General features: G+C 43.4%; 2 protein-coding genes across 14 annotated transcripts in view; both read left to right on the forward strand.

The window, feature by feature from the left end:
• Positions 1–2968, forward strand: part of KIF27 (kinesin family member 27) — a 30138-nt gene extending 27170 nt beyond the window's left edge. For 8 of the 10 annotated variants that reach the window (XM_042033203.1, XM_042033202.1, XM_042033195.1 and 5 more), the window contains one exon: positions 324–1618. The gene's annotated coding sequence lies outside the window, so the exon portion shown is untranslated. Of the gene's footprint in view, positions 1–323; positions 1619–2832 lie in introns of those variants that run through there. The other 2 variants (XM_042033201.1, XM_042033194.1) reach the window with 2 other exon arrangements.
• Positions 2969–12435: 9467 nt separating this feature from the next.
• The window catches only part of UBQLN1 (ubiquilin 1), a 29602-nt gene continuing 29179 nt past the window's right edge, over positions 12436–12858 (forward strand). The window contains exon 1 of one of the 4 annotated variants that reach the window (XM_042033720.1): positions 12436–12775. In XM_042033720.1, coding sequence (XP_041889654.1) covers positions 12620–12775 — 156 coding nt within the window. In that variant the 5' untranslated portion in view covers positions 12436–12619. The remainder of the gene's footprint in view (positions 12776–12858) is intronic. The other 3 variants (XM_042033719.1, XM_042033718.1, XM_042033717.1) reach the window with 3 other exon arrangements.

Here is a 12858-nt window from a genome sequence, read left to right on the forward strand (position 1 = left end):
TGCTATCTGAAAGCATCTGAATGGTATTGTAACTAACAGCTTTGTCATATGCCACACATTTGATTTCTTAGAAGTTTCTGGGCGATTGTCAATGAAAAATCCACACTTTCAGTTACTAACTTACCTTAGCTACTTACTAACTCACCTTAGCTACTTACTAACTCAAGCTGAAAGAGAGCACTTGCACACTTGAAGGGAAAAAAGAAGTGCTTTCTATTGTGACTCTGTGCTTTGACATAAAAAACCCCCAACCAACTGAACAAACAAAATACAACACCAACTGCTAGTGTAAGTTTTTAATTGTTCCATGTCCTTCTTGCCAGAATCCAGATGTGCAACAGAGCTATTCATGTGGAGGAGAAAAGAAGGTTCAGTTTCATCACTGTTTCTGTTGTCTTATACCTCTCAATGCCACCACAATATCTCACATACACAATACAGTCTTCTTGACCTGTTGGTGTTTCTTTTTAAGGCTCAGCAATACTGGTTCTTCTTCCCAACGGATGATTCTGTTTCCTTCCAGTCAGACAACGCCATGTCTTCCTACAGAGAGATGCTGATCACATAGCTGTACTCCAAGAGTGAATTAAGGCTCAGCCCTTTCCCTCTAGGCAAGATAATGAGCCTACAGATTCATTGCTATGTACTACAAAATTGTGAACATGAATTTTCTAGAGACTGGCTTATAAATGAGCATGGGAATGACTATTCTAATATACAAAGAAGCATGTAGTGTAGGATATGTATCCATGTGGGGAAACACCTATCCTTGGCAAATTGTAGCAGTGGGAAGAAGGGAGAAGACCCCTGTGAATTTCCAACTTTTTCTGATGCATATATTTGCAAGTTTTATAAGAAATACTCTGCATTTAGTTATTTTTCTTTTTAATACATTATGGAACATGTTGCTATACAATGTAATAAAACCACATCATAATAAAATACATTATATAATATATAGAGAGTATATATATTATCTGTATATAATATATATACAATAAAACCACATCAAACATAAATACCGAGCTTTAGAAATAATAAAATCCGTGTTTGTATATTGCAGTCAAATTTGTAGAATCTTCTGTGTGCTGTACTAGTATAGCTGCTGACTGTTTTTCCATATATGAAGAATTTCATATTTGTCATGGTTCAGTTGTTTTAAGTCTGCTTACTAGGATACATGACAAGTTAGAATGCTGAGCCTTGTATTAACAGTACCTTCTCAGATGAGAGTAATGGCAAGTACCTCTGATGTTTTTGTAGATGGTGAACTTTTTGAATAGAAAGGGCAAAATATGACGTGCTGATAACTTTTTACCGTGTTCATGCTGCAAGTTACTGATGCTGTAAAACCATGTTGCCTACCTATGTCAGGCACTCAGAGAACTTGTAACTTTTAGTTATTTATCTGCTGATAAATTTCATTTTAGATAACAGCGTTGGTGTTAAATTATCCAGTTAAGAGGAAGAAGAAGTTGCTTCTGAAGAATTCAAGTGAAAACAGCTGTTAACAAAGTTCATGTCTTTACTAATTACAAGTAAAAGTACTTTTTGAAGTACCAGAGATCTCCCAGTCTGTTCAGTGTACCTTAAGCTATGAATAAAAATAGAAATAATTTAAAATAATTCTATACTACTTTACTGGATTTTGTTACAGTGCCAATTCCTCATAGAAATTTTTTGGGTTTTGCTTTAGATACTATCTAGACAATGGTGACATGGACTGAAAACAGGGAGAGAAGGTAATTTTCCTTAGCCATTGTGCTGAATAACAGTATTGTGTAATTATTAACGAACAAATCTTTTCTTCCTGGTGGTGAATCACATTTCCAATTTCAGTTGTATGTAACAGGAGAAAATACAACAAAATACAGGTCTCCTTTCTTGTTATACTGCAGCTTTAAAGGAACTTCTGTTAAACCTGAGGAAATACTGATTTTTTTCTTAACTACTTCAGTATTGGACTGAATGTAGTTAAAAAAATGTACATAAATATTCCCAACAATATGTAGCTCTTAAATGCAAGAAAATCTGAGTAGAATTTAAGAAAACAAATAGGTTGGAAATAGGTTTTGGATAACAATATGTTTTGGATGCCCCATTCACAGAAGTGTTCAAGGTCAGGTTGAACAGGGCTTTGAGCACCCTGACCTAGTGAAAGATGTCCCTGCCCTTGGCAGTGGGATAGACTTAGATGCTGAAAGGTCCCTTCTGACCCAAACCGTTCTGTGATTCTAAAATTTTATGGTCTGTGTCTTGTTTATACCTACATGGCTTTCAGATGCAAAATGCAGATGCCGGCATGTGTAACTGCCATAGAAAAAGCTCTTCCCTGTTAAGTGTTAAGGAAAATGCCATGTGTCGTTCTCCAGAGCTTGTCTAGTAATAAACAAGTCCTCTTGTACTACAAAGACAAAACTCAAACATTTCTTTTGTCCCATGTTAACTGTCACTGAATGCAATATGGCTATAAAAATGCATAATTGTTTGTGCAGCACTGAATGCAGTACTTAATCCTGGGATCTTACTTAGTGATAGTTGCTGAAGTGGAACATTACAGAATGTTAAACTATGAGTAGGAGCTGGCCGATTAGGAGCAGATTAGAAAACCTCTGTCGGTTACCTGGGAAACAAGCAGAGAATGCAGAAGCTGGAGGAAAAGAATGTCATACATGAAATCCCTATTTGTGCTTGGTCTTTGCATATTAAGTGCTTTAATTAATTAATTTTGAGTTAAATATTTTTAAATTGAATGTTAAAATTAACCCATCAGCCCAGGTACAAAAATCAAGTTCGTTCTCTCTCTCTCTCTCTCTCTCTCTCTCTCTGCAGGCTAGCTGTGGTGGATGTTGGTGCTGGGCATTAAAAGCCTTACTCCTTTTAAGGAGCCTTTAGTAATTTTTTACTTTTGAACCAGCCAAAAGCCAGCCCAGCACTGCAAGTTCTTTTTCTCTACCTGAGGTCTAGTGCTGTCTCAGCCAGAAGATCTCAAATCCCTGCACTCCTGGGGCATACCATCTACTGAGCCATAGGATCCCAAATTTTTATATTTTTCTAATTTCTGTAATTTTTCAATTCTTCTGTTTTCAATAAATTAATTTTTTTAAGAGTTTTCTCATTTCTCACAAGAAACAGAGAAGAGACTGAAGAGTAGACAAAGCAAAATACCTGTAAGTCTAAAGAAGACTTTTAACTGAGTCTTCTTTTTTTAAACACACTGTAGCACTAAGCCATTTCCAAAGCAAAGTATGTGTGAAGAGAGCACTTCACCTGAGTGGGCATCAGGAGAGGACAGTGGGACAAAAGTCTTTATTAATAAAGGTACCATGAATCTGTAATGCTGTTACATCTTATTACTGACTTCTGAAAACTAGTTCCATGAAGATGCTAACAGTGAAATAAGACTTTTCAAAGAAATGAGACAGTGTAGCTAACAGTCCACAATTATTTAGATTTCATTATAATGCTGAAAGTCTTACTTGCTTACCTACTTACTCAAGGTACCATTATATTGCTAGGTTATTTTTACAGAGAGTAATTTGATTTTTCTGCATTGTAGAATAGAAGCCAAAATCCAAAATTACCTGCTATTCTATAAATTTGTCTTCCCTTAAGTTTTAATTTGTCCACCTATCCCTATTTGACAGATTTGGTTTGATGTTTTTTTTTCTTTTAGGACATTTAGTTAAAGCTTCACCCAGCCCCCACCCTGTCATCCCCCACTGCAGAACTTACCTGTGTTGTTTCTTGTGCTATTGAGTTTGACATACTTAAAAATTAGTTCGTATTATGCTTGCTGATTAGCAGAAGGAGTTCTATTTAAATGAAACCAAAATTGGATTCTAGAAGTGCCTGTTGATGCCATCATAAAAAAAGTCCATGTGTTAAAGAAACACACACGTTTCTAACTTGGGCAATGCTGAATACAGTTCTCATTATTCAATACAACTCCTTCCCCTGTTCAACACTCTCTGTATTAGCCTGTCCAGTACAAAATTAGTCTAGCCAATATAAATTACACAGAAATTCTTCAATCATCTGATTTATTCTCTTCTATGTTGTTCTTAAATTCTTTCTATGTCTCTTGGAAAAAAACCCAAGTATTTTCTCAAATCTAGTTCCTTTTGCATTTGTAATAACTGAATGTTCACAAAGATAAAGCTTTTTCTGTAGCTGTTGCACTTTGTTTCAGGAAGGATACTCCTCGTATGCTTTCTTTGGAAAATTCAGGAATTATTTTGATATTATTTTCTCGCAAGGAGTCACTTTAGACTGTGACTGTATGTGAATTGGCAGTAGACAGCTTTGTTATTCTTCTGATTTCCTGTACAAATGTTCAACACTGTTTTGTATCTGTTCTAGTTACTTTGAAATAAGCTGTAAATTTTATGTGTTGCAACACAATAAAACCTTCCTTTTTTGAAAAGCTTAATTAAGAAAAAAAAAACCTAACCCTCATAACTAAGGCTGAGGTGAGAAAGCCCGAATAAAGATGAAGAGAAAAAGGCTCTATAATTTACCGAACATTGAAAGAGTTTAGACTGCATAGATTCTGTGCTACCCTTAAACAGGCAGTTAAAATTCTGAAATGAGAGGAACATGCCCAACAAAACAAAAAGTTCCACATAACAGAGGTTAGGGAGGAGACAAAGAGGCTTGTTGGAAAGACCAAAGCACAGTGTACATGTAGAGAGGAGCTGGAGAAAAGAATTCTGGGACGGATATACTAAAGACAACTACAAAACTTTGAATATGATTTTTGTGAATCAAACTAACAAAAGTAACTTGGGTAAGGGCAAAAATTGTGGAGTACAATTGGAAAATACCTGCTAATGGATCAGGATAAGGAAGAGGATGATTCTTTTTCCTAGACTTTTGAATGAGTGATTCTAGGCAAGAACTAGAAAAGCAATCACTGAAAAACAAATCCCACTGAAAGTCAGACAGGAGGATTTCATGTATTAGAATTATTGAAGAGCTGACAAGGATGTGGCCTTCTGGTTCAAACCTAACAAGGGCATGTGCTTGAGATTTGCTTACTAAAGGCAGAGTAGCCGCACAGGGAGCCCTCTATCCACAGCAGGATATAATTGCTGTCTACCAGTTATGCTTTAGCACAAAGCTTTTTTAATTTAACCCCTTTAACGGAGACTAAAACAAGAGCCCTAACCTTTGTTCAGTCAAATCAAGAATGGAAAACAATATATAGAATATCTTTTTAATGCCATATGAAAGTAGAAGTCTATACTTTGTGTTGGCGATTGAAGCACAGACGCAGACTGGCAGGGGATCTGAATCGTTTATTCGAAGGAATGAGCTGGTTTTCTACACTTTTCTAAGGCACAGTATTTCCTTACGTGGAAATCCTCACTATGTGCCCTATCCCGTGTTGCCACATTAGCAACACACTTCCTTCTGTGGGATGATCACTTGCTGTTCACCCGTCTGTCTTATCAGCTCCCGGCAGGCTCCTCTCCGTACGGGTCTGCCATGCGACACCTCCTCCCCGCAGAGTACGACGGAGACAAGTCTCTCTGTGCTGCCATGTGCTCCTTTGCAGGCAGGTTTTACAGCTCACAACCTAATTCTATCTCATTTCTCCCCATAATTCCCCCTTTTTTGTTTTATACAAATAAGAATTATGGCAGTGATTAAACAGATAGAACTTTGAGAAACAACGTAAAGTTGTCTAAAGCGTTTACCATCACTCAGAGTCTGCAGCTTGCTGGAAGCTCCTGTTTCACAGTGAGGACTTAGATTTTGAGGTGCCTTGTTGGGGTCTCCCCCCTGCCATGTAGCCCTGGGAGATGGGCCCTGGGGGGGAGACACGGGGTCTCCCTGCCCCTGGTCAGCCTCATTTCCCATTGGTTGGTTTGTGTTCCCCGGTGTGGCCAAGGACCCTCGGGTCCCGTGACTGCGGAGTTCCTGGGGAGAGCCCCGGCCATGTGGCTGGAGAAATAAACATCTCTGAAACATCTACCACGAATCTGTCCATATATACTTTGCTTTCCACGAGACTCCTGGTTTGATATATGCGTGTTACAGTATTCCCCGCAGTAACAGTGCCTGAGCTGAGGGGCCAAGGAGCTCTGAAATAGCAGAGGCCTGCTGGTGGACCGATTCCAAGGTTTACGAACACCCCGTGACCTCATGGTGAGAAAGGAAAAGCCTCTCCCATCGGGCTTATGCTGCAATGCAGACTTGGTCTGTCTGAATGGCTTGCTACCCTTCCAGCCCCCAGAGCTTCCCCATTGGCTCCCTCCCCCTAGTCCTGCCTTTGTACCGCCCCCGTGCCCTCAGATCATTGGTCCTGATGCTCCCTCCGCTCCAGTATAAAAACCCTAGACCCTGCATGGCTCGCCCTCCTTTGGCTCTGGTCTCCCTTCATGGAAAGATGCAGTAAACCGTCTCTGTGGAATACCATACAGGAGAGCCCTCCCAACTCTTTGCCTCTGGTAACGCTGAGCAATCCAGCTTGAGTGTGTGGTGAGAGTCTGCGCCAACAGCCACGCAGGTGAAAGGAGTAAGCTTTCTGGAGTGCAGTACTGCACCCACCAAAATGCTTCCTTTGCCAGGGACGTTTCAGGCAAATGCAGCAACCCTTCACGAACCCACCACGCAGTGCGTTACTTAGAGAGCCTTTCCTAGGCAAGACTTCCAAGTTTACTTTGAAAGAGGGTCCAGGTTTTCTAAGATCAAATTAGCAAGTCAAAATGACTTGATTACACTTCGAGGGCAGAAACATATGCCCCCAGTCAGCCAGGGCTAGGGCTTGGCCAGGGCCTCAAGCCTCGACTGAGAGGGTTTCTCTATAATACTTACGAAATTGCCTAAACACTTTATTAATATCAGTTAGGCACATGACTTCAGAAGAGTTTATCTTCCCCACAAGCTGATTATGGACCTGAAGTATCTAAGGCTGGTCAGACCACTCTTGCAGGTACCCATCTTGGACTGGAATCTGTGGAAACACAAGCATATTCACGCTCCCAGGTTATCAACGGAAAGGGGCCTTCCCATTTTCCACTTTCAAGATTCCTAATAAATACTTCAGCTTTTTCCAAGTGAGCTTGTGATCATTCTGAATGCAATTGAAAAATCAAGAACATATAAACTTCTTTGCAGCCTTTCGCGGGGGGCACACCCCATCCCTGCACCCTCCCTTTTCTTTTCTAACAATATGTAACATGAATATCTTTTAACTTACCAAATTCAAAAAATGTGTAACATAACATGCAGTCTTCTTACTATGAGCAGTAAAATGATACATCTAATAGAACAAGTGTACATTTAGTAAAAATAAGCAAGGTAATTATCTTCAACTGCTTAAATACCATTTCACAGAAAAGAGTACTTCGAAAAAACATATCAGTTAATTTCTGCTTTAAAAAATAGCTTGCAAATTATGATAATCATTTATCGCAAAAAGAAATCAAAACAATGCAGGGGGGTTACAAGGTGATACGGTAAAAAAGCAATCTTTGAGATAGGGTCCAGGACTGTGGCAACATTTTGAATAACGAAAACAGAAGAGTTCTATGGACCACCTGCAGGAACAACATACTTAGTCCGCAGCCACTTCTGCACAAGCTGGTGCAAATGCTGTAGCCCCCCCTCCCCCAAGGAAGGGGCCATCAGTCCACTCAGTCCTTTTCTTCAGCACAGGATCAGCTTCCGAGGGTCCGCCGGAACAGGAGCCTGGCTGTAGTGGCACAGGTCTGGCGGTCACATGGGTTGGGCAGCCCTGCGGCCGCGCAAGTCTGGCAGCCCATCTCCTCACTTCTCACATAAAGAGAGCTACTCGTGGCCCTCGCCATGAGATGAGCGGAGCTGCGGCCCCAGCAGCTCCCAGCGTCACTGATCCCACCTGCCTGTGGTGTGGGGGCAGCCGCCAGGCACAGCCGCGGCGAGGCTCTGCCATGTGCTCGCTGCTGTGTGCTCACCACCATGTGCTTGCCGCCACTTTCTGGCTCCACCATGTGCTTGCTGGCATGGGCGCCGGCACCGCTACGCACCGCGCCTCTGTGGCCCTGCACGCTCTCCCCCCGCCGCGTCTGCTGCCGCTGCTGCACTCTCACAGAGAGCAAACGGAGAGGGAACACCCTACCAGGACAGGACCCCCTGGCTCCAGCCACTTGCCGCAACCCAGCTCCAGGTGATGCCGCACGGCAGGGGGTGGCACGAGCTTTTCTACAGTACTGAGTACAAATGGTGGGGGGGACGAGGGCCCATTTTCTGATTCTTCTCCCATAGCCCCGACAGAATTATGGTCGCTCACTGGCGGCACAGAAGGGCTCGGCACAGCTGCTGCGGTGGCACAAGCGGCTTTCTTTGTCTGGTCTCTGGGTGCCACATGTGCCCCAAGCGCCTTGCACACAGCCCTCCACGGACACAAAAACTCCTTCAGCGCTCCTTCTAAAGCGTCCCATGTCCAAGGATCAAAAATATTGATACTATCTAAAGTTTAGTCACAGTCTTTTGCCCAGAAGAAGAGTCTGTTCAAATCTGTAGACTCAACTTTCCTGCCACGTTTCTTTAAAATCTGTTTTAACGTCTCTGGGACGTTCTGTTCCTGGGATACTCCATCCCCTACATCCCCCATGGCTCACCTACAACTTGTAGGGATTATCGCTGGCCAGCGTTCCTGCTTCTTGCAGCAGCACTTCAAGTCCCATGAGGCTCACCGATGGACACACAGATAGGCATATAATAAATTTCACACATGGGGCACCATTTGTCAGTGACTGAGGCATGGACCCAGACCGGCAGGGAATCTGAATCATTTCTTCAAAGGAGTGAGCTGGTTTTCTACACTTTTCTGAGGCACAATATTTCCTTGTATGGCAATTCTCACTACGTGACCTATCCTGTGTTGCCACATCAGCAACACACTTCCTTCTACGGGATGATCACTCGCTGTTCACTCGTCCTCTCGTCCTCTCCGTAGGGGTCTGCCGTGCGACACCTCCTCCCCCCAGGGTCTGGTGGAGACAAGCCTCTCTGTGCCGCCATGTGCTCCTTTGCAGGCAGGTTTTACAGCTCACAACCTAATTCTATCTTATTTCTCCCCATAACTTCTCCCTTTTATAAATCACAGGTGTTTGTATTGTGATTTGGTTTGAATATTCAGAAATACAAGGAATGTTATGTGTCATTTACAGCAGAACTTTGGAGATACTGTACGTAAGTTTTACTGTCATTATACCACCTGAGGCCTTGTCTAAATCCAAGATTGTGTCACTCATGTCAGGTAAAACATTAAATAGAGTTCAGCCAAACTGGTTCAAAACCTTTTGCTAATATTCTTAATTTGATTCAACTTGATGCGAGCCACTATTTTCACTTTGATTCGAAATAATGTCTGGTCACTGCATGTTCATTTTCAGTTTGTTTATTTGTTTAAAGCCAATGTAGATGGCTTTGCATTGGTTAGTTACATCAATTAACTATGGAAAAAATACCAAATTGAAGCTGTCTAGTCAAAGTTGGGAATTAAGCTGAACTTCTGCTGTAAACTCCAATAACCATGGATGAGGAAAATGAAGTGGCATAAAAATTAAGCTGGTCTCTCTAATAAACATGCTGAATTCTGTTCTTTAATATCAGCAATTAAGGAAGACAAGTTGCACAGGTAGTTTTAGAAAGGGGAAATAAAAGCACAGGTGGAAGAAAGTGGGAAAGAAAAGGAAAAGCAAGGGGAAAGAAAAAAGTGTTTTTTAAAATCCATCAGCCTAAAAGGATTAAGAACTCAAAATTCTTTGCTGTATTGTTTTAATTTTCCATGCACTGTTTATAAGTTCTGTTCTCAACTATCTGACTGAGAACCCATATGCATGTTGTTCTGGTTTAGGGTATCTTCTATCTGGACCCTTTCAGTTCTGGCGAATGAGATCCCATATTCCTGTCATCTGTACCAAAATTAACATGAAGATAAAAACATTCTTTGCTAAAGTTGCATCTTTGCTTAGTTAAGAACTTAGAATAACTTCCAAGTTATTTTCTATAAATTTTTAGTATCCTTGCCACTTATAAGAAATATACTTCAGTAAATAAAACAAATGATTATTCCTCTAACTTGTAAACTTCTGCTGGCTATAACCAAGTCGAAATTATGGTATTCTGGTACAAAGTCTACTCATGTAATGATACAGTCAGCATGAGTTACATCTATAAACTATGAACAGTCTGGGATGAGGAATATCTCCTTGCTCTTTGATCTAACTTCTGCTTGAAATCACCGCTTGATTGCAGTGCAGAATGTTACTGTATGATGTACTTCACTCTACCAGTCAACAAGATAATTGCCACTGGCATGTGTCCAAGTGCTCTGCTGCAGCAGAATTCAACGCCTTGTAGCGTCACAACTAATGGGCAAAAGGAGCATGTGTGACAAAAGAAAGGCTTAGTACTTGAATATGCCTGGAATAATTCTTATCTGCAACAAGCAAAAACTCTAGAACAGGCAAAACCTGGAATTCCCTTCAGCCAATCTTTGGTATTCCTAATTAAGGTCTCTTAGCAGGTCTTAAATTCCTTTAGTAAAAATGTTAAGAGTTTTGGAGCCTACCATGCTGTATTACACTTTTTTTAGTACTAGATGAATCAAAGGGCTTCTGAGAGGTTACCCCAAGAGCAGACCAAACCAGCAAATCATCTCGTGATTCAGACTACTGTGGGAAAAGTCCATTCTCATCTAAGCAAAAAAGGACATTTGATTCTGCAGTTCAAAGCCACATATGTATTTTCCACCAAAACAGGAACAGACATCTTGTGACATTCTTGAGAGGCAAGAATATTTGGGGAGAATGGCTAATCTGGTAATGCAAATTTAATTTCTGATTGAGTTTTTCTTGGTCCAGGTTTGAGGAAGACGTGATTTCCAGCTATGGAATGCTTCCTTAGCAATACTTTTTAAGTAGTATATGTCTAGTATTTATTACTCTTTAGCCAGTGCCAAGTAACTTAAAAGCAACAGGTATCGAATTATTTTATTGATGTAGGTTCACAAACTGGGCCAAGTTAATTTTCTTGCATCTTCCAACATCAAACCCCTGCATCGCACTATAGGCCTCTGTAACACCTCATGTCTTATGGACTGGAGCTCCAGCAAACCACAGTTGCATGGCTGGCACCTGCATTCCCAGATCCTAATCCTGGTGACCCTCCTCATGGATTTACTGGAAATCCAAAGCACACGTCCCTTGCATCTGACAATAAATATTAAGCTTTCCCGTGGCTTGTGTCCGTGAGGGACTTTGCTGCCTGTGGGGGTGGAAGGTCCTGGCACGGCAGGGGAGGGGCTGTTGCAACTGAGTTTATGTCACTCAACAAAATCACCAGAAAAGGCATCAGCAAAAGCAGGTGTGAGTCACCACAAAAACTGCTGTGACCACTTCCCTGGGGAACCTGCTCCAGTGCCAGACCAGCCTCTGGCTAAAAAACCTTTTCCTAATATCTAGCCTAAACCTCCCTGACACAACTTCAGGCCATTCCCTTGGATCCTGTCACAGTGAAAGCATGATAAAGGCTGTTGACAAGGTTTGCTCTACTACTTACTAGTACTACCTTAGCATCACTAACGGTGTACCACTTAAATAAATACTACTTTTAACCACATCAACTAAGTGGTTAAAGCACACAGAGAAAAACAGGACTAAAATCTAAAATCACACAGAGTAACAGAATTGTTAGGGTTGGAAGAGACCTCTGGAGATCATCCAGTCCAATTCCTCTGCCAAGGCACAGTCAGCTAGAGCAGGTTACACAGGAACATGTCCAGCTGGGTTTTGAATGTCTCCAGAGAGGGAGTCCATGACCTTCTTGGGCAGCCTGTTGCAGTGCTCTGATACCCTCAGTGTAGAAGTTCTTCCCCATGTTTAAGTGGAACTTCCTGTGTTTTAGTTTATGGCCACTGCTCCTTGTCCTGTTGCTGGGCACCCCTGAAAAGAGTCTGGCACCATCCTCTTGGCACCGGCCTTTGAGGTATTTCTATGTGTTGAGGAGATCCCCTCTCAGCCTTCTCATCTCCAGACTAAACAGGCCCAGCTCCTGCAGTCTCCCCTCATAAGAGAGATGTTTCAAACCCCAAATTGTCTTTGTGACTCCCCACTGGATCTTCTCCAGTAGCTCCTTGTCTCTCTTGCCTCTCTCCTCTTGTACTGAGAAACCCAGAACGGGACACGGCACTCCTCACAAAGCGATGTCCGTGGAGGCTGGAGATGCAAAAGGGCAGGGATGTGACAGCCTAAAGCTAAAAAAGCCGAGGAGGAGGCTCTGGTTGAGTCACGCGGCTCGGGACGAGTCCCCGCGGGCACACTCAGCCCTTCGGGGGCGCGCGCGGTGCCGGGCGCGCGCACGGGCGGTGCCCCTTTCTAGCAACTTCCCTGTTGAGCTGCGTCATCACGGCGCGCGGCGGCCGGGCCGGGCTGTTACCGGTGTCGCGGGCGCGGCGCGAGCGCTCGGCTGCGGCCGCCGGGAGCCGCCGGCAAGGCCCCCTGCCCTGCCCTGCCCTGCCCTGCCCTGCCCGTCCTTGCCCTGCCCTGCCCGTCCTTGCCCTGCCCTGCCCTGCCCGTCCCGTCCCGTCCCGTCCCGTCCCGTCCCGTCCCGTCCGCACACGGCAATGTCGGACCGAGCGGAGGGGACCGCGGGGGGTCCCCCGGGCTCCCCGACCCGCGACTCCGCCAGTGCCGCCGAGCCGCGGATCATCAAAGTCACGGTGAAGACTCCCAAGGAGAAGGAGGAGTTCGCCGTTTCCGAGACCAGCAGCATCCGCCAGGTGAGGGGCGGCGGAGCAGGCTGAGGGGGCCGGCGGGGCCGCGTTGGGGTCGGGGCCGAGCGGAGCGCCGCCCGGGAGGGGAG

The sequence above is a fragment of the Corvus kubaryi genome, unplaced genomic scaffold (assembly GCF_017639235.1).
Source record: "Corvus kubaryi isolate FWS band 111438036 unplaced genomic scaffold, C.kubaryi_AGA036_p1.0 37357, whole genome shotgun sequence".
NCBI classification, from domain to species: domain Eukaryota; kingdom Metazoa; phylum Chordata; class Aves; order Passeriformes; family Corvidae; genus Corvus; species Corvus kubaryi.